Consider the following 19332-nt stretch of genomic DNA (forward strand, 5'->3'; position numbering starts at 1 on the left):
AGAAAATTGGGGTGTATGTAGCAGTATTGGACTGTTTTGCGGGGGCATAGGAAAGTTGGAGTATTTGGGGGTCTATGGGATTTTGGGGTTGTGGGGGGAGGGTTGGGCTGTTACTTTAGGGTATGTTGTTATATACTGAGGTGTGTAAGAGGGTTGGGGTCTTGGTATGTGGGAGTATTGGCATATAGGAAAATTGGGCTGTTTGGGGATGTAGAAGAATTGGGATGGGGGGTATTGGACTGTTCTGGTGTTATAGGAGGGTTGGGATATTAGTGTGGGGTATAGGAGTATTAGGCTGTTATCTGGGGAGATATAGGAGGGTTGGAATGTTCCTTTGGGGAGGGTTGGGGTATTTAGGTATATGGGGGAGGGGTGGAGTGTAAAAGAACATTGGATTGTTGCTTTGGGCGTGAGAAGGGAGAACTGTTGCTTGCTGGAGTGTATGTGGTTAGGGTGTCGGAGGGCACCACATTGGGCTTGGCTTGTGCACATGGGTCTTCATGTATGTCCTGTGCTTCTCCACACCCTGCTCCAGCATCCCCTCTGTCCACACAGCCCCCTCTTCCCACTCCTGTCCCCAGGATCCCCATAGGCAAAAAGACCCCAGCCACAGCAGCTTGGGCACGGTTCCTTTCTGAGAGCCAGGTCTATGGTCAAGTCCTGGGCCACAGGCTGTGTTCTAGGCGGGGTCTTTGAGCCCTCTTCTCCCGTGTCTGAGTCCTTAGAACTGCTGGGTGGGAGCCCTCCCCCGGCCCTCAGGTGGGTGAGTGGGAGCCCTCTGGTTGGCCCTGAAGCCTCACTTGTCCCTCTTTCCCATAGCGGAGCTGGAGTTTGTGCAGATTGTGGTCATCGTGGTGGTGATGATGGTGATGGTGGTGGTGATCACCTGCCTGCTGAGCCACTACAAGCTGTCAGCGCGCTCCTTTATCAGCCGGCACAGCCAGGGCAGGAGGAGAGATGATGGGCTGTCCTCGGTGAGTGACAACAGCCAGGGCTTCCAGTGACATGGGATGCCCTAACAAAATACTCACGACATGCCTACCTGGGCACCTGCAGCAACCCAGATTCAGGCCAGGAAGCCCACATGGCCTCTTCCTCTAGTTGACAGAGTGGGAACTGCCAAGTGGATCTGGGGGCTCTCACAGTCTGAGGTACAGGAGGCCCAGGAATTATGGGAGGGACTGGGCTGGAGGGAGGTTAAGAATCTGAACCCTCAGAGGTCCTGACTCTCAGCTAAGAAAGGACTTAGCACTGCCCCTGGGACAACAGCAGACAGACGCCTGCTCTTCCCAAGAGAACAGAGACGGTATGAGGTGTTCGTGCTGTGAGCTGTCTACCTCCACTGCAGGGGCTGAGTAGGGACACGGTTGTAGGGAACAGGAAAGCAGGAGGCAACGCAGGATAGACAGCTAGGACGGGCAGTGGTCAGTCAAGCCTCAGAGACAGTCAGAAATCAGACTTACCAAGGCAGAGGAACAAGTAGCTGGTGCTTGACTTGGTGCCCACCAAGACAGAGGTGTGGGAAAGATGCCTACAGCCCTGCGGCCGTGACCTAGATACAAGAGGGTGGCCATCCTGCTCTCGCCAACATGCTGCCGGCATGTAGACCATGTGGTCAGAGCGCTTTGGGAAGCCATGGTGGCAACCAGACACCCAAGAGGCTCTCCCGATGCTGAGTGTCATCCTGGCTTCTCAGGTGTGCCAAACCAGCAAGGCTACCCCCTCTTGGGTGATTCAGCCTTGGCATAGTGAGCCAGCTCTGCTGGCTGATGGCACCCCATCTCAGCTGTCTGCTGAGTGTGGCCCTTGTGCCCAAGCACTCCTGACACAGGGGACAGCAGGACCATCCCAAGGCTCTCATCAGGAGGCAATAGGTTAGGTACAGACTGGGATCACACACCTCTGGCTTTGAGGGATGCCAGGGAACTGTGGCTAGTGACTGCAGGTGAGCTGCTTTGCGTCCCAGCCTTCTATGGAAACACACCACTCAGAGAGGGAGGAGAACCAAATACAGCCCTTGGGATCGGACTTCAGTATATCGGGAGACTCAGCCGTCCTCAGAGCCAGAGTCTGAAGAGCTTACGTGTTTGCAGGGCCCTAGCGCTCCTGAGTTACACTGTATAACTAGTTCTAGGTCATTTATATCATCCTGGGGATAGTCACCTAGAATAACTTAAAAATACCCAGAGGATTGCTTAGGTTCTGTGCGTGTGCGTGCGTGCGTGTGTGCGTGTGTGTGTGTTTATAAAGGGCTTGAGTGATGTTGACTTTAGAACCTTGCAGGAACCTGAAACCCATCCTCTATAATACCGACAGACAGTTGCCCTGGCTGACATTATAAGCCTATGTTTTGATGCATTAGTACTTTGAGCATTGGGGGCTTTCTGAAACCCAGCTATGTCCCCTCAAGACTCCAGAGTCAGGGCCTAGAGGGTGAGAACATGCCCTCTGACTGACACCAGGCCCCTTTAGGAGGGTCTATCCTGCCCTTGGGTGTTCGTCCTTAACAGTGACAGGGAGGCAGGGTTTCTTTGGCTCACAGTGCAGGCAGGGCAGGAAGCCACTTTGAAGGATGGGCTGACAGCAGCAAGGAGGAGCTAGCCACGTGTGCGACCCCAGGAAGGCAGCCTGTCTCCAAGACGGAGCTCACCAGGTGCTGGGAGGATGGTGCTAGACAGGCCATGCTGGGCAGGGCGCCCTGGTTTGGGGGGATGCCCCAGGCTGGCAGTGGTACCTAGAGTAAGGGCAGAGCCAAGACAGGACTGGCTGTTGCCTGAGCCAGCAGGGCTGTCCCTGGCAGGTCTGGGCATAGCTGCTTACGTCAGCCCAGCTTTAGTGCGTCACCAGCTCATCAGGGCAAGAGCATTAGCTCCTGCACCTGTGACAGAGACACAGACACCCCTGACCTGAGTTCCAGCCTGCATCCTGAGGGCAAAGCTGGCACCTATTCTAAGGAATCCTGCCTCTCATGCCGAAGCTCACCTGGCTCCTTTGCAATCACTGTCACCCAGCAACAGGCAGAGCCATCAGACTGGCAAGTGCTCTGTGTGCAGCACCAGCCATCAGTGACTAACAGGGCTTACTCTGCTTCACAGAAGACAAACTAGGGCTCAGAGAGGTGGAACACTTGCCTGAAGCCACACAGTTTTCATGATGGTATCCTATGAAGAACCCACAGCCCATTTGGAGGGATGCAGTTAGAGTGTGTAGGATGTGCGTGCACACAGGCTCTGGGTGGAGGTGGCCAGGGAAGAGGAGCTGGGCCTGCAGGCAGCTCCTAAACTTGGCTGCTGACACAGGCAAGATTCTAGTCCTTATCTCCAGACAAAGATCAGGGCTCAAAGAGAGTCTCCCCAGTGACTGCACAAGCCAGGAGCCACCCCGGTAGGTAAACAGGGAGCCTGGGGAGACCGGAGAAGGTGATGGCTCCCCCGGGATTCTCTTTCTTCCCAACATGGTGCATCTTAGAAGTCTCCAGGCCTTGTGACCTCCCAGAAGACCTAGACACAGCTGTTGTCTGCCTGGACTCAGTCCTGTGTCCCACCTAACCACGGCTTCTGGCCATGACTACTTTTTACAGTAACCCTGGGGGTCCTCTCCTATCTTTGTGTGCATCCCACAGCTCCCCTTATAGGCAAGTCACCTTTCCCAAGACCCAGAATAGGAGAGGCAGGTGAGAAGTCTGGGTGAGGCCAGGTCATCTCCCCCTAGCTGTGGGACAGTGGCAGGTGGTTGCCCTCTCTGAACCACTTTCCCATCTGACAAACAGGGTAAGAAAAGTGGTCAGAGTGAGGGTCAAGTGCAGGGAAGGACCCTCCTACCTATCCATCCCTCAGCATCCCTCAGCCGTCCTTCAAGTACTTGCTGAGACAAATGGTCCCTGCCTTCAACTTCTCATTGGCCCCTCACAGCCTGTCATTATTCCATTGGCTGCATCATCTCATGGGTGGCTCCTGAGGGGTTGTTGTTTATGAACCAAGAGTTCAGCTAAGGCCTGGATGGAACTGTGCTTTGTCCTCTCATCAACCCTTGGTCTGGGTCTCCTGCTCCTCACAAGAGTCAGGCCTGCTAGAAGCTCCTGCCCCAGGCCCAGAGGCGTAGTAGTTCAGATGTAGGGATCAGCCACGGCAGGCACCTGGGCCTGGATGCACACCTGTGACTTCAGGGGGATACACAGAGCTTTCCTAGACTTGAGTCAGACTGTGTCCTGGCCAGAGACTTTCTTTCACAATGTCAAATCTGTGAGTCCCTACTGTCTGCCTGCCAGAGGAAGGAAAGATTGCCACTGTAGTGCTGAGGAGGCAGTCAGACCCCCCCCCCCCAACACACACACACACACACACACACACGCACACACCCCTAGCCTAGTGAGTTGAAGACCCTGAGCAGCCAGGGAGTTGGAGGTTGGAGGTACTTGCCAAGCAGGCCATGATTCTTAGTCTGGAGTTGAAGTCAGAAACTTTTTTACTCTGATCCTTTATGGAAATAGGTAATACAGCTGTGTGTGGGAGGGAGAACTGAGGGAGGGTCTAGGAGATGGGAAGAGGGCAGCAGGGACAGGGAGCTGATAGGAGAGACCCACAGGTCTGACTTACACAACTTGAAGGTAGCCGGGGCCATCCACTCTTTGAGGAGCCAGACCAACCAGGCATGATGTCCTGCAAGTGCGTCTCCAGAACCTCCTAGTGGCCATTCGAGGAACTGCGGCTCAGTTCCTGCTGAGGCAGAAGAAAGGGGGGCCCTGGGGAAGCTGCCGCCCATAAAAGTGTTAGGGATGTTGCTATTTACATATTGCCAGGCTTAGCAATTGGTAGGTTTTGAATATTCGAGTTTATTGCTCCATAGTTACATCTCAAAGAAGCTAAAATTAAAGAGACGTCCTTTCCTTAAGCCAGGATGCTACACCTAGATCCATCCAGGGAAACACAGATCTACCAGTCCTAGCAAGCAGTCCCTCTTTCCTGGGAGGAGCTGCTTCCCTGCAGGGATCCCACAGCAGAGGGCGTCAGCTTCATGGGTGACAATTGACTTCATGGCCCAGAGCCCGCCACACAAGTGGCTGCCAGTCTGTGTTTACTGTTGATGATGTCAGAGAGTCTGCGGGGACCTGGGAACTGAACATCCACAGAGACCTGTCCCCACAGCTGACCAGTGCAAAGGCCCTGTGGCCCATGCCTAGTCTGCTGAGACATGCCATACCTGGGGGCGGGGTGGCACTTTCTTATGTCCCCTGAGGGCCATGTGATTGTGACATTCATGTTAAATTCACTAACTCCTCCAAGAGAGTATAATTATATGTTCAGATGTGTTAAATATCTTGCCAAGGTCATGCAGGGGCACAGGAGGAAGGCCAGAGCATTTTGGGCTGTCGTACAATCAATTAGGGATTCACTCTAATGTCTTGGAAAGCTGCCTGTGGGCTTTGAGAATGGGGTGTCCCACAGATCAGATACACATTTTGGAAAGCTTCACTGGACAGCAGCAGGAGCTGGGTGAGGGGTCAGCAAGAAGGCGGATGTGTTTGTGTCCATGAGCACATGGTGGTTAGGGTGGAAGAAGAGATGTGGATAGGCCCCAAACCTCACTCTAGGATGATGGGTCTGTGTCTAAGCTGGGTGGAACATTGGATCCCCACCTCTGGCCTCTCCACTGACCTCTGTGTCTCTCTCCCCTGCAGGAAGGATGCCTCTGGCCCTCAGAGAGCACTGTGTCCGGCAGTGGGCTACCAGAGGTAAGACTGAGCCCCGCCTTCACTCCTGAACTCCAACACTGGTGGCTGAGATGCCCCATACCCTTCCAAAACCCCTGCCCTTGGAGCCTGGAACCCTTGCCCAAGATCCCAGCCCCTGACTCCTGGAGGGGGCGGCACCCACAGTATCTGCAGCAGGGAGGTTTGGGGGTGGCCCTGTTTCTGGGAGCTTCTAGGGGTTCACTGGGACATCCCCTCCTCCACTGCCCATGCAGCTGAGCCCATCTCAGGCTCTGAAGCTGGGGTACCCCATCAGAGTCTGCCATCCTCCCTGACTCTATTCTATTCAGCCTCAGGTCTATGCCCCACCTCGGCCCACCGACCGCCTGACCGTGCCCCCCTTCACCCAGCGAAGCCGTTTCCACCGCTTCCAGCCCACCTACCCTTACCTGCAGCACGAGATCGCCCTGCCACCCACCATCTCCCTGTCTGATGGGGAGGAGCCCCCACCCTACCAGGGCCCCTGCACCCTCCAGCTGCGAAACCCTGAGCAACAGCTGGAGCTAAACCGCGAGTCTGTGCGCGCACCCCCCAACCGGACCATCTTCGACAGCGACCTCATGGACAGCACCATGCTGGGTGGCCCCTGCCCCCCTAGCAGTAACTCGGGCATCAGTGCAACCTGCTACGGCAGCAGTGGCCGCATGGAGGGGCCGCCTCCCACCTACAGCGAGGTCATCGGGCACTACCCCGGCTCCTCCTTCCAGCACCAGCAGAGTAATGGGCCACCGTCCCTGCTAGAAGGGACCCGTCTCCACCACACACACATCGCCCCCCTGGAGAACATGGAGAAGGAGAAACAGAAAGGTCACCCCCTCTAGGAGTGGGGACCGGAGCACCTATAGGCAACACAGCAAAAAAAAAAAAAAAAACAAAAAAAAATAAAAAACACTCCGCACTTCCTAAGAGAGAAGAGAGGGGGACAGGGGACACATAGGCCATGCAACGTGTGCCACCTCTCCTCTCCATGTATAAATATTTACATGTTCTGTGTGGTTTGAATGCAGCTCAGAAAGCTTGCCAAAAAAAAAAAAAAAAAAAACACAATTTCTTTGTTGAGCCGTGTCTTGAAGGCAAAAGAGAAAAAAATTCTCTCCAGTAGTCTTTTTGTTCTTTCTAGTTGAGCTCTGTGCGTGAATGCTTAATTTTCTTTTGTTTATGATGGTTTCACTTAACTTTAAAGACATATTTGCACAAAACCTTTGTTTAAAGATCTGCAATATTATATATATAAATATATATAAAAGAAGAGAAACTGTATGTGGGAGGCAGGAGTATTTTTGTATTAGAAGAGGCCTATTAAAAAAAAAAAGTTGTTTTCTGAACTAGTAGAGAAAAAAATGGCAATTTTTTGAGTGCCAACTCAGAAAGTGTGTATTACCTTGTAAAGAAAAAAAACCTACTAAGCAGGGGTTTAGAGCTATTTATATAAATGTTGAGATTTTGCACTATTTTTTAATATAATATGTCAGTGCTTGTCTGATGGAAATGTCTAGCATGTGTGTTGAGCCTTGAAGGAGCGTCTGAATGAAGCAGAGGCCTGTCCCCTCGGGTCCCAGAGGGGCCAGTACAGGAAGGGTGGGCTCCCTGGGGCCGCTCGCTTGTGAATCGATGCTTCTATCTAGCCAGGCTGTGAACAGTTACACATTCCCTGCGGAAGGGGACCCTCATGGTCCCTCTGGATTGCAGATGAGTCAGGACCATCCCCACAGAGGCACCAAGTTCCAGGTGGTGGCCTTTGCCTTTCCCGACATGAAAATAAACTGTTACCGAAGGAATCTTAGTTTTTCTTCCTCTCTTTTATAAAACCAGAGGTCCCCTGGGAAGGGGCAAGGCATACCCCCAAAGCCAAGGCCACGTCCCGTCCCTGTTGCCAGGGGATCTGGCTCCTGCGGGAGGGGGTCGGCCAACTCCAGCATTACCAAGCCACGGTCGGCACAGTGCTGGCAGGTAGGAAAGGTCACAGTGAGTGTTACTTGACTTCATCCTAGTTCCCTTTCTGTATTGATTTTCACTTTGAAAGCCAATTAACAGACAACCCATATTGAAAGGTGGTAAGCTGAGGTCTCCCTCGGGAAGCCCAAAAGGTTCACACTGAGAAAGACCAACTAGTACCAGCCCAAGCCTTGGGTTTTAGAACTCTTGACCTTCTCCTGACGTGTTCATTCGCTTGGAAACAGTGGTTTCTTTGGATGTGCTAATTTGTCTTTTTGTCACACCTTTGTGGGGCTGGGTTCTCATTTCCCATGTAATTAGTACTTGGGGTGTGTTGGGATCCCTGGGGTAGGGGGGTCCCCCCAGTAGAACAGGCTCATGTGAATACAGGGGACAGAGGTCCAGGGTCTTGCCTCCTCTAGTAGATCCACAGAAGTGACCCCACCACCACTTTCTACCCCACATAGCTGTTTCCATTTTCTGCAAAAAGCTAAAATAATTAATATCTAAGAGGCAATAACTTGTATGCAAGTACTTTTTTTTGTTACCTGAAAAGCAAGAGTGTTTGGTCTGTTTATACACCTGTTTTAAGTATATGGTACCCCTCAGAACGACCCCTCCACCCCCAAAGCTCTGCTGACCTGCCTACTAGAACATTCTAGCACCTGTCAGCAGCCAAGCCTCCCTCTTCAGGAGGGCTTAGCCTGAAATTGGCTTTTCTCTCAGAAAGTTCTTTCAGAGGTCACAAAGACTTTGTTCCCACAAAGATGTTATCGTGTGTCTTTGCTGTGTGCTCAGCGTCCAGTGCCTTACAGAGGAAGCGACCACCCTCTAGGCTCAGGGCTGGGACACTCCTGGGCAGGTGCCTCACTCCTGGGGCCAGTCCACCAAGGGCTATTGCCACTGTTTAACTGTCCCCATCATACCTTGTATCCTGGCACTCCCTCCCCACTGTGGCTGTTCCCTGCTTGAACAAGGCACCCTACTGTTGTGTGTGTGTGTGTGTGTGTGTGTGTGTGTGTGTGTGTGTGTGTGTGTGTGTGTGTGTGTGTCACCAAAAGTCAGGCCCAAGTGTCCCCACCGTCCTCTTGAGCCAAACCATTTGACTGGCCTCATATGGACTGTTGGTTGCCCAAAAGAGAAAGGCGGAGGGGCATTGCTGGCCTTATCTGGCTTGAGGACAGAGCTGCCACCCCCTCCCCCATAACAACCTGGGACTGAGGTGCAGGATGCCCATTGCAAAGGTTCAAGGTGAAGGACTTGCCAAGGGCAGGCCACATCCCAAGAAAACCAACCAACCACGTCCAGGTGTGAGGACTCCTGCAGGAACCAGGCTTTCTGCAGCCTGCTTGGGACCCTGAGCCCTGGCTGCACTGTCCTATATATGCTGGACCACCCACCCCGACCCCCATCAACTTTACTTTTCCAGTATGAAGTTAGGTAGCCTGGGAAGTGGCTGGCTAGAGGGGAACTAGGTTGGTTTTAGGGGGGATCTGCTGCTCCATGGGGTTGAACCCCACATTAGTCTCCATGTTTCCTCCAGAGAAACCCCATTCCTTCTGCAGAGCCAGGGTCCACACGGCTTGGCAAGTTGCACACAAGCCTTTGTAGATGACTTGTTTTTTGCAAGAAGTTAAAAAAAAGGGACCTTTCCCCCTACATACAGCAGGAACCAGGGCCGGGCAAGAAGCAGATTCCTTCTTCTGTGTTAGCCGTGCTGTCACCTGCATGTCACTTTTTCCATGTGGACCTCAGTTCCCAGAACCATCAAATATCCCAAGGACGAGGAAGAAAGTGTTTTGTTCTGTGTTCCTGGCACCATGCTTCAAATGCCGCTGCACAGTAGAGCCCATGGGCTGTGGGCCGTGCCACTTGTGTCCCCTGACACCCCACATACAATGTCATGCTGACCTGGCTGTTCTTACATTCTGACCCTGGTAGCCTCGGGAATCTCTCTTGGGCACGCTGCTGTGGAGGCTGTACCCAGATGCCCTTCCCTGGGCCTGGAAACCCCGCTTGTGTATGTCACCTTTGGCACCAGTGACGGCATTCTGAAAAGCTGCACTACTTCACAATAAATTTTACAATCTTTGAATCAAGTCCTCTCCCTTATTTGCTGTGTGGGTCTTCTGTCCCGCCCATGCCCACCCTCTGTAGCAATCCTGGGATGTATGGGGGAGGCTACACAGGTGCTAGGTACCTTTAAGCAGTTCACCTTCTCTACCTAAGTCCAGGTGCTGTAGCGGGATGCTGGCTCCAGCAGATTTTTCCAACAAAATGGGTGGTGCTGGGGTTAAATGAGTTGGCCAAATATTGTGTACTTTTCTTCCCTAGTGGGAAATCATTGCTCATCATTTCCTGATAAAAGCTCTGATAAGGTCTGCGGGAAAGAAACTCTTCAAGGGGGTCATCAGAAGTAAGGCCTGAGACATGGGCTGTGTGCAAGACATCTGATAAACACAAGCCCTCCTCCCCAGGGGAGGTTAAGGAAAGACTGGAATAGGGAGGAGTGAGTTGGGTGCAGGCAAAGCCCAGCCCCAGGCTGACCCCACACTCCCTGTGGAGAGCTGTGAGGTTAGCTACACCCATGCAGGGTGGACACAGGGGCCTCTTGATTCTCAGTGCCCAAGAATGCAGCAGAGAGAAGGTTCCAGAGGCTCCTGAGCGCCCCCTCCCCAGGTGTCAACCCTCAACACAAGGCTCGTGGAAGCTGGGGGCTGGGCACACAGATCCCTAAAAGGGTTTCAAGAAGGTTTGAGTGCAGCCCCCAGGGTACCCCATATAGAAAGTTTTGTTTACTTCATATGGGATCATCTTTAAGACCTGACCAAGGTTTTTAAAACCATTAACCGATACAGAGGTGGAAGCCCCAGGTGGCCACCATTTGACCTTAGCCTGGGAAACTTCTCAGAACTTGGAGAATTGCTGCAGGTTCCTGATGGCAGGATCCCAGGTACTAGAGTATCCAGAAGAAGCCAACTCTTAACCCCAGTGCTAAAGCCCCAGAAGCCTCCTGTGGTGAGCAAGGGGATTCCCTGCACCCCCCAGCTGACCCTCACTAGAGTCCCTCCCCCACAGACCTTCAGTCACCTTGTCTGTGGAAGTGGTTGTTGGCAGGCTACTGGGGTCTGCCCCCTAGCATCCCCACACACATCAGCCTCTCCTGCTAGCACTTGGGGCTTCTGTGAGCTTCCTGGGGACCATTCAGAGACAGAGCTACCCCAACAAGCACCCAGGTCAGAGCCAGAGCCTGGCCCAGCTGGAAAGCAGCACCTTAGGTTTGAATCAAGGAGGATATTCTCTCCCATCAGGTGCCACGTAAGCAGATGGCCAAGTCAGTTCCAGAGTGGTGGCTGATGAGGGCACAGCCCATGCTGACTAGACCTCCTAGATGTCCAACCCAGCACCACATCCCCACATTGGCCACCCCTCGTTGGGCATGCCACTTGTTCAGAAGTTTTTTGCGCGAGGTTGGATGCCAGGCACTGAGTTGGCTGTGGGACAATGCCTGACCTCAGGATGACTCCATCTGGGATGAGGATAGGGAAAGCCATTGAGCCAGATGGAAGCTTACAGAAGGCAGAACTCGGAGCTTCGAGTCCTCAATGCTGTTAACTTCCAGTGAAGTACATCCCCATAAAGCCATGTGAATGGAAAATACCACACGCTGGACATAGCTGTCCCACACCTGACCTCCCCAGCATCCTTGCTTGGCCAGGGTACCCTAAGTAGGCTGGAATGGCAGCAAATGATGCAAGGCTACTCTATATTCAAGTGTGGGGTATATAGTAAAAGAAAACAAAAGCTAGTGGTCTATCATCCCAGCTCTGGGGAGGTGGAGGAAGGAGGATCAGGAATCCAAGAGGAGCTTCAGCTACCTAATGAGCTGAAGACCAACCTGACCTCCCTGAGACTTCACAGAAACAAAAATGAAATCAGTCCTGGGTTCGCTCTCCAGCACCTCATAAACAAAGTGTGGCAGCGTACCCTTACAATTCCAGAACTCCAGAGGTGGAGGCAGCAAGATCAGGAGCCCAGAGTTATCCTAGGCTACATAATGAGTGCAAAACCAGCCTGGGCTACATGAAAACTGTCTCAAGCACACACATAACAAGTAAAGCCAGTTGGCTGTACCTTCTCATCCCTGCAAAGTTAAACAATCCCAAGTCAGGTCATTCTAAGTTGAGGCCCAGCTGTGTTTGGGGAACCTGAAGAGAGGAGTGACTCCAGCCTCTAGGAGCAGTGGCCCAGGGCTATGGCTCAGCTCCTGCACAGTGTGACAAAGTATAGGAGAGCCCCTCACTCTCCTGCTCCGTGGCTGGTAGGCCACACTGGAGACACACAACATGAGCTGAGTATTACTTCCCCTGGGTTAGGGGCATCATGTGCTTGACCTGAGCATGAGGAGGAGGATGCAGGTCCCATTCACAGACCATCCTATGACAAGATGGGAGGGAGGTGGAGACAGGAGATCCTTGAAAGCTCAAAGGCCAGCTACCCTGGGATACACAGCCGTGACCAACAGAGAAAGAGATACCTTATCTGAAACAAGGAAGAAGTAAAGGGTGGACACACGAGGCTGTCCTTCAACCTCTACATCCCTGGGGTGGCACCCATGCACCCACACTCTCATGTACAAATGCGCGTGCACCCCCCCGACACACACATACACACACATACAGAAATCAAGACCTGGACACTAGGTTACTTGTAACAGCTGAGCAGGGAGCTGTGTGCATGCACACCAGCTCACGTCTGTCTACGGGCATGGCTGTGTATGAGCTGCTTTTATCACTCTATGACTAAACACCTTATAAAGTGACTGCAGGGTGGCGGAGGGGGATTTGGCTCACAGTTTTATGGGATACAGTTCTACAGTTCATCCTGTCTCCTCACATCTGGGAGGAACTCATGAGAAGTGGGCAGGCTATGAACCCAAGTCCCCCTGTCCCCAGTGACCCACTTCCTCCTAGAGGTTCCACACCACAGCAGCACTACAAGCTGGGGACCAAGTCTTCAAACTTGAACCTGGGGAGACATTCCAAGTCCAAGCCACACTGTTACAGGTCCAGGAATGTTTAAGTTAAGCCAGACCTGAGTCCCTGCTGTGTACAACCAGATCCATCACTTGAGGCATCACTGTAGTATCCCTGGTGCTCTTTGTAGCTTCCTGTCCCATAGAGGAACCCATTGTCCTGTGTACTGCCCAGTTCCTGGACCCATAGGCGTAGGGATGATTTTTATAAAATGGACATAATCTGGACTAATGACTTTTCATGAACCCCAGTAAAACCATGTGCTCTTGTGTCTTGTGACCTGGGCACCTGACCTTGTTTCCTTGGCAACCTCAATTTGGTACTTCACCCAAAAAGATAATGAATGTATGTGGGTATGTATGAGAATTAACATATCAAAGGCCGGAAGGCAGCTCACCCATCTCCATTGCACACAGTGAAGATTGGGAAGGATGCTTGGCCTTGGGTCAATGAGATATTCTAGAACTAGGGATGAAAAAAAGATGGTCTGTTAAGATTAGAGTGGATCCAAACTTGTATTTCCCCAGCTGACTCTGGAGAAGCCATTTTGAATAAAATCACGGGTGGTTCCAGGGACAAAGTTTCAACAACACAGTTTCATTAGCACAGTTCCAGGAGGCATCCAGGGGGAACCACTGTCCTCTTAGCTCGGGCCCACTCTTGTTTTTATTATTATTTATTTATTATTTATTTATTTATTTATTTATTTATTTATTGGCTTTACATACAATTTTTTAAACTACTACTGTTATTTTATTGATTTTTTTATATGTGTATTTCATACAGAACATCCCAAATAATCTTAATGGTTTTTTTGGGTCTTTTTGAGACAGGGTCTCCCTTGAACTCACAGAGATCCACCTGCCTCTGCCTCCCTAGTGCTAGGACTAAAGGGGTGCACCACCACGCCTGGCTAATCTTAATCATCTTTATAGCCCCACCCCAAATGGCACCCTCCCAGATCCGCCCCCCACTGGAGCCCATATACTCTGTCATCCCTGTTACTGTCCACTGTGTTGTCAGTGCCCCCAGCCATTCCCCAGTGCAAGTCCATCCACTGAGCCTAGTCAGCCTATCTGGAATTCCTTGTTTTATGAAGATCAGCTCTTCTTCATCTAGTAGCAGTCAGTTGCCAACATTCCTTCAGATAAGACTGAGGTCTGCTGTTCATTTTCCCAGTTCTATGCTGGGTTACTGTCTGCCTGAGTTTGCATGGGACTTGTGTATGCTGACACCATTGCCACAGAATCATATGAGCAGGTTCCCAGGAGCTTGTAGGATCTGTTTCCATATGGTCCTGCACCTCCTCCCTGGCTCTTACAATCTCTCCGCTCCCTCTTCTGCGATGGTCCCTGAGCCTCGGGCGGATGAAGTTTAATAAAGGGGTCCTGTCCAAGGACCAGCATTCAGCAGACTCTTGATCTCTACACTTTGGCCATTTGTGACCCTTTTTGTTCCTGGCCCTCTGCTGCATGAAGAGCTTCATCATTGAGAATGGATTCCTCAGTGTCCTCTTCTTTGTCCTGGCTGTTCTCTTTGCTTAGGCTGAGCCATCTCACCAGCCACCAGCCCAAGGGTGTGTTTTTGTTACAGCTTCATAATTGCCGGTTCATCTTGACAGGCAGGCCTGCTTCTGCATCCCCACACATACATTTATATGGACATGGGTTTCTCATCACAGGTAAACAGCTGGGCCTGTGGGTGCCTGATGGAACAGCAGGCTCCTGACAGCCTCCTCAGAGTCCCCGAGCTCTCATTTCAGGTGGCCACACCATTTTGTCCCACCAGCAGTGCATGACATCAAGGGCTGTTCCTCATCTTTGTCAGCAACTGGTATTGTTAGGTTTTTGGATTTGAGTCATAACTCCTGTTGGTGTACGTTCCCTGGTGGCAAATGGCTTTGAATGTCTTTCCCTGAGCGTACCTGCTACGGTAATCCTCTTTGGTTGACCAGGTCTTTTGTTGAATTTCAAATTTTGTTTTTCTTTTTTTAAAATTTTATTTATTTTTATTTTATGTGTATGAGTGTATTGCTTGCATCTGTGCAAGTGCACCTGTGTTGCACAATGCCTGTGGAGCTCAGAAGAGGGTGTCAGATCCCCTGGAACTGGCATTAAGGACAGTTGTTAGCCACCAAGTAGATGCTGGAAATCAAACCCAGGTCCTCTGCAAGAGTAGTCAGTGCTCTTAAGCACTCCAGCCTCCAAATTTTGTTTCTCTTATTGTTGACTTTCACATACATGCTCTTTGTATATTTTGAAGCACAGCTATCTGATTTGTGTTTATAAATATTATCTTTTGGGGATGAGGCCTTGCCGGACGAAGTTGGTTACTGGACGGTGGGTCAACAGGTCAGCCTGGGCCTGCTTCCTGCAGCCTGGGCCTGCTTCCTGCAGTCTCTCTTTTATCTTTTTTTTCCTATTTTAATAGGCTCCCTCTCCCCACTCCCACTTCACGGCTCACGCCCTCCGTGTAGCAGCTAACATCTAATGTCTTCTGGTTTCTCGTTTCTCAAAGTGTCAGGCTTATACGTCACACTCAGGTCTGTGATCCGTCTGGAATTATTTTTGTGAAAGGACAAGGTCTGTGTCCAGGCAGGTGCTTTTACAAGGTGGTAGCCTAATGCACCAGCTCCATTTTTAAAAGGATTTATTTTATTTTAGGGGGTCAGAGAGATGACTCAGTAGATAAGGGAACTTCCTGACAAGCCTGATTACCTGAGCTCAATCCCTGGATGCACACGGTCCTCTGGCCTCTTCATGAACACCATGGGACCATCCCCCTTCCCTAGACAAGAAAGAAAGAAGGAAAGAAAGAAAGAAAGAAAGAAAGAAAGAAAGAAAGAAAGAAAGAAAGAAAGAAAGAGGGAAGGAAGGAAGGAAGGAAGGGAATAACTTTAAAAAAAGATTTATTCTTTTTAAAAATATTTTATTGTTTTTATTTTATGTGTATGCATGTATTGCCTGCATGTAGGTAAGTGCACCCATGTTGTGCAGTGCCGGAGGAGGACAGAAGAGGTTGTCGGATCCCCTGGAACTGGAGTTATGGACAGTTGTTAGCTGCCATGTGGGTGCTGGGATTCGAACCTGGGTCTTCTGCAAGAACAGCCAGTGTTCTTAACCAACAAGCCATCTCCCCAGCCCCACAAAAGATTCATTCTATCTTTAATTATGTGTGTGTATACATAAGAGTCCACAGAGGTCAAGGGTGTCAGATCTTCCTGGATCTGGAGTTGCAGGCAGTTGTGAGCCACCAAGTTAGGTGCTGGGAACTGAACTTGAATAATCTGCAAGAATGCAATGTGTCCTTAACTGCTGAGCCAGCCACCAGTCACATGCCACAGCACATGTGTGGAGATCAGGACAACTTTTTGAGAATCATTTCTCTTCTTCCACGGTGGCTCCACAGCTCTAACTCAGGTTGTCAGAGGTGCATCTGGACCAGATGTTTTCTTTATTGGAAAGGTGATTGATTATAAATTGATTATTTAATTTTTACTATTTTATCTTTTAAAAATAAAATCCCTTCCAGGTATGGTGGCATACACCTTTAATTCCAGCTCTTGGGAGGCAAGGGCAGGCAGATCTCTGTGAGTTTGAGGCCAGCCTGGTCTACATAGTGAGTTCCTGGCCAGCCAGGGCTATATAGTGAGACCCTGTCTCAATGAATGAATGAATGAGTGAATGAATGAATGAATGAATAAAATCACTTTATTCTAACTAACTGACAATTGGTTTATTTATTAATGTAATATTTTACACTTTGTATATTTCAAGGAGTTGCTCTATTCAGTTTAAATAACCACATGCACAGCTGTGGGCTTGTTAGTGATCGTGGTGTCTCTAACCTCCATGGAGTCAGTGATCACAGCCCCTCTTGGGAGTTCTGGGGCAGAACCCAGACCTTCACGCATGCTCAGCAAGTGCTCTACCATTGAGCCACGTACTCAGCTCTCTTATTTTCTTGTTTAAAGGCAGGGCCTCCCTAAGTTGCCCTTGAACTTACTCTGTATCCCCAGCTTGGACTTGGCCTTGAGAGCCTCCGGCCTCAGTCTCTCAAGTAGCTGAGAGGACAGACCTGTGCCATCAGGCTTCCGTGCGTGCATGCGTGTGTGCATGTGTGCATGTGTGCAGTTTCTGTCTGCTCCCTTTTTTTTTTGGTTAGCCTAGCTAAAGGTTTATCAATTTCATTGACATTTTTAAATGAATCAGCTTTGACTTTATTGATTTTCTTTACTGTTTTGTTCTTTTATTTCTAGTTCTCAGTTCGTGTTGGCCAAGTTATGTTCCACAGGTTTTGATGTCCTGTGCAGTGTGTAGTTAAGGCATCTTGTGCAATGTGTATGGTAAAGGTGTCCTGTCCAGCTGTGTGTGCATGGTTGATGTATCCTGTAAAAGTGTGTCTGTGGTTAAGGGGTCCTGTGCAGGTGTGTGTGGTTAAGGGGTCCTGTGCAGGTGTGTGTGGTTAAGGGGTCTTGTGCAGGTTTATAGATGGTTAGGTACACTGTTTCAGGTGTTCGTGGTTAAGCTGTCCTGAGCCAGGTTTGTGGTTAAGGTGTACCATATCAAGTGTATGTGTGTAGTTAAGTTTTCCTATGTCAGGTGTGTGTACTGTTAAGGTGTTGTGTATCAGGTGTATGTGTGGTTAAGGTGTCCTGTGTCAGGTGTGTGAGTATTTAAGGCATCCTCTGTCGGGGTGTGTGTGTGGTTAAGGTATCTTGATCAAGTGTGTGGTTAAGGTGTCCTGTGTCAGGCATGTGCGTGTTTAAGGTGTCCTATTTTGGGTGAGTCTGTGATTAAGGTGTCCTGCATCAGGGGTTTGTGTGTTTAAGGCGTCCTGTGCAGTGTTTATGTGTGGTTAAGGCGTCCTGTGCACGTGTTTGTGTAGTTAATATCCTGTGTCAGGTGTATGTATGTTGAGGTGTCCTGTGCAGGTGTGTTGTTAAGGTGTCCTTTGTCAGGTATTTGTGTGTGGTTAAGGTGTCCTGTACAGGTATGTGCATGGGTGAGGTGTCCTTTGCAGGTGTGTGTGGTTTAGGTGTCTGTCGGAGGTATGCATGTTTAAACTGTGTGCTTGTTCATTCATTTTGTTTGATTTCCTTTTTGTTTTTGCATTTTTAATAGAATTTTGGGGATTTTCATATGATATAGTTTGATGGCATTTAGATCCATTCCCCTCTTCCCACCTTGCTGGAGGAAGCATACTACTAGGGACAGACTTAGAGAGTTCTTAAGCCTTGCTAGCTTTCCAGTCGCCTTCTGCTTCCTGTGCTTGCTTGAAGATGAGAGTGCTCCCCTTTCTGCTCTGGCCATCCCCCCATGCCTCCCCACCATGATGAACTCTAATCCCTCTGGAATCTGGAACCATAAGTTCAAATAAAGTCTTCCTTTTGTAAGTTCCCTTGGCACGGTGTTTTATCACAGCATCAGAAAAGTAGGAAAGACAGAAGTTGGTATTGAGTGGGGTATTGGCAGTAAAGAACCTGACCATGTGGGGTTTGGAGGAATGTGGAAGACTGTGAAAGTTGGAGCTGGAAAAGCTATGGAATACTGTAACTGGAGCTTAATGTGGAATACTGTAACTGGAGCTTCTAGTAGGAGCCTGGAAGAAAGTAGTGCTGAGAAAAATGTAGTTTGAGAGGGAAATATGGACTTAAGCAGCAACTGGGGTGTTTTGTTAAAGCATCTGGCTGTAGTCTACCCCCAGCTGAAGAGCTTGCCTGAGGCTAAGTTGAAAATCAATGGACTAATTTCTTTGACGGAGGATATTACAAGACAGCCTAATATAGAAATGGTGTGGCTATTAATGGTGATTATTATGGGGCAGAAGGAAATACAGAATGTACAGGATGGCTTGAAAACAAGCACTGGGAAGATTAATGTTGGAGCCCAGGCGTGTGCTGCAGCAGAGTATCTCTTTGATAAGGAGATTAAAGCATTTAAGGAGAAGCCTAGAGGTTTGCGCTTTAACAATGGAGAGAGTATCTCCAGGGCAAGACCTCCAATTTATGAAATGAAAAAGTCTAAGGCATTTTCTCATAGAAAACTGCAGCCCACAAAAACCGCAAATGTGGACGAAGCAGGCCAGGGTCTATCCCAGGCTGGTAGCCAAACTTGGCAGTGTTGTTCATGTAGGGGTCACTGGTTCCTCCTCCCTGGTTTCAGAGAGCCCCCGAAGCCGGGCAGCGTGCACAGGGGTGCCCCTGCAAAAAGAAAGCCCTGATGGGCTTCTGCACGAAGCTGTGAAGGTGAAGCCTGTTGGCAGTGGAGACCGCAAGATGATATTGGAGATGCCAGAGCCGTGAGACATCTGCCTAGGAGAGCTGCGTACAGGGAGTGCTACCAGCCCAAGAGAGAGATGTGTGTTGCACGCAGCAAAGCTGGAGAGGCTGAGCCATTTAAGCCCTTTGGAAGTAAAGTTCCAGAAGTCAGACATGGAGCTACTAGATCTGGTGTTTGTCCTGCTGGGTTTTGGTCTTGTTTTGGTCCAGTATTTCCTCAGTATGCCCCCATTCCTCCCTTCTGGAATGGGAATGTGTATTCAGTGCCATTGTGCTTTGGAAGTATGTAATTTGTCTTGATTTTACATGTGCTTACAGTTAAGAGATTTCCT

General features: G+C 50.1%; 1 protein-coding gene across 2 annotated transcripts; it reads left to right on the plus strand.

Moving 5' to 3' along the window:
• The first annotated feature begins 821 nt into the window (after window positions 1-821).
• On the plus strand, window positions 822-6813 carry Pmepa1 (prostate transmembrane protein, androgen induced 1). Of its 2 annotated transcripts, none has more exons than XM_008842493.2 (3): window positions 822-974; window positions 5678-5731; window positions 6040-6813. In XM_008842493.2, exons 1-3 carry the CDS (start codon window positions 861-863, stop codon window positions 6568-6570), a joined length of 699 nt encoding a protein of 232 aa, XP_008840715.1. In that variant the 5' UTR covers window positions 822-860; the 3' UTR covers window positions 6571-6813. The 2 variants fall into 2 exon arrangements, with proteins under 2 accessions (XP_008840715.1, XP_008840722.1); XM_008842500.2 differs by having other exon boundaries at window positions 6046-6811.
• Window positions 6814-19332: the final 12519 nt, after the last annotated feature.

Source organism: Nannospalax galili, unplaced genomic scaffold (assembly GCF_000622305.1).
Source record: "Nannospalax galili isolate Female #2095 unplaced genomic scaffold, S.galili_v1.0 scaffold231, whole genome shotgun sequence".
Taxonomy (NCBI): domain Eukaryota; kingdom Metazoa; phylum Chordata; class Mammalia; order Rodentia; family Spalacidae; genus Nannospalax; species Nannospalax galili.

What these genes read in the sequence shown, in the direction of transcription:
- Pmepa1 (XM_008842493.2), top strand. Translation starts at nt 861, where the DNA reads ATGATGGTGATGGTGGTGGTGATCACCTGCCTGCTGAGCCACTACAAG. An exon ending in GAGATGATGGGCTGTCCTCG is followed by an intron (nt 975 to 5,677) that starts GTGAGTGACAAC and finishes TCTCCCCTGCAG; the next exon opens with GAAGGATGCCTCTGGCCCTC. An exon ending in CCGGCAGTGGGCTACCAGAG is followed by an intron (nt 5,732 to 6,039) that starts GTAAGACTGAGC and finishes TATTCTATTCAG; the next exon opens with CCTCAGGTCTATGCCCCACC.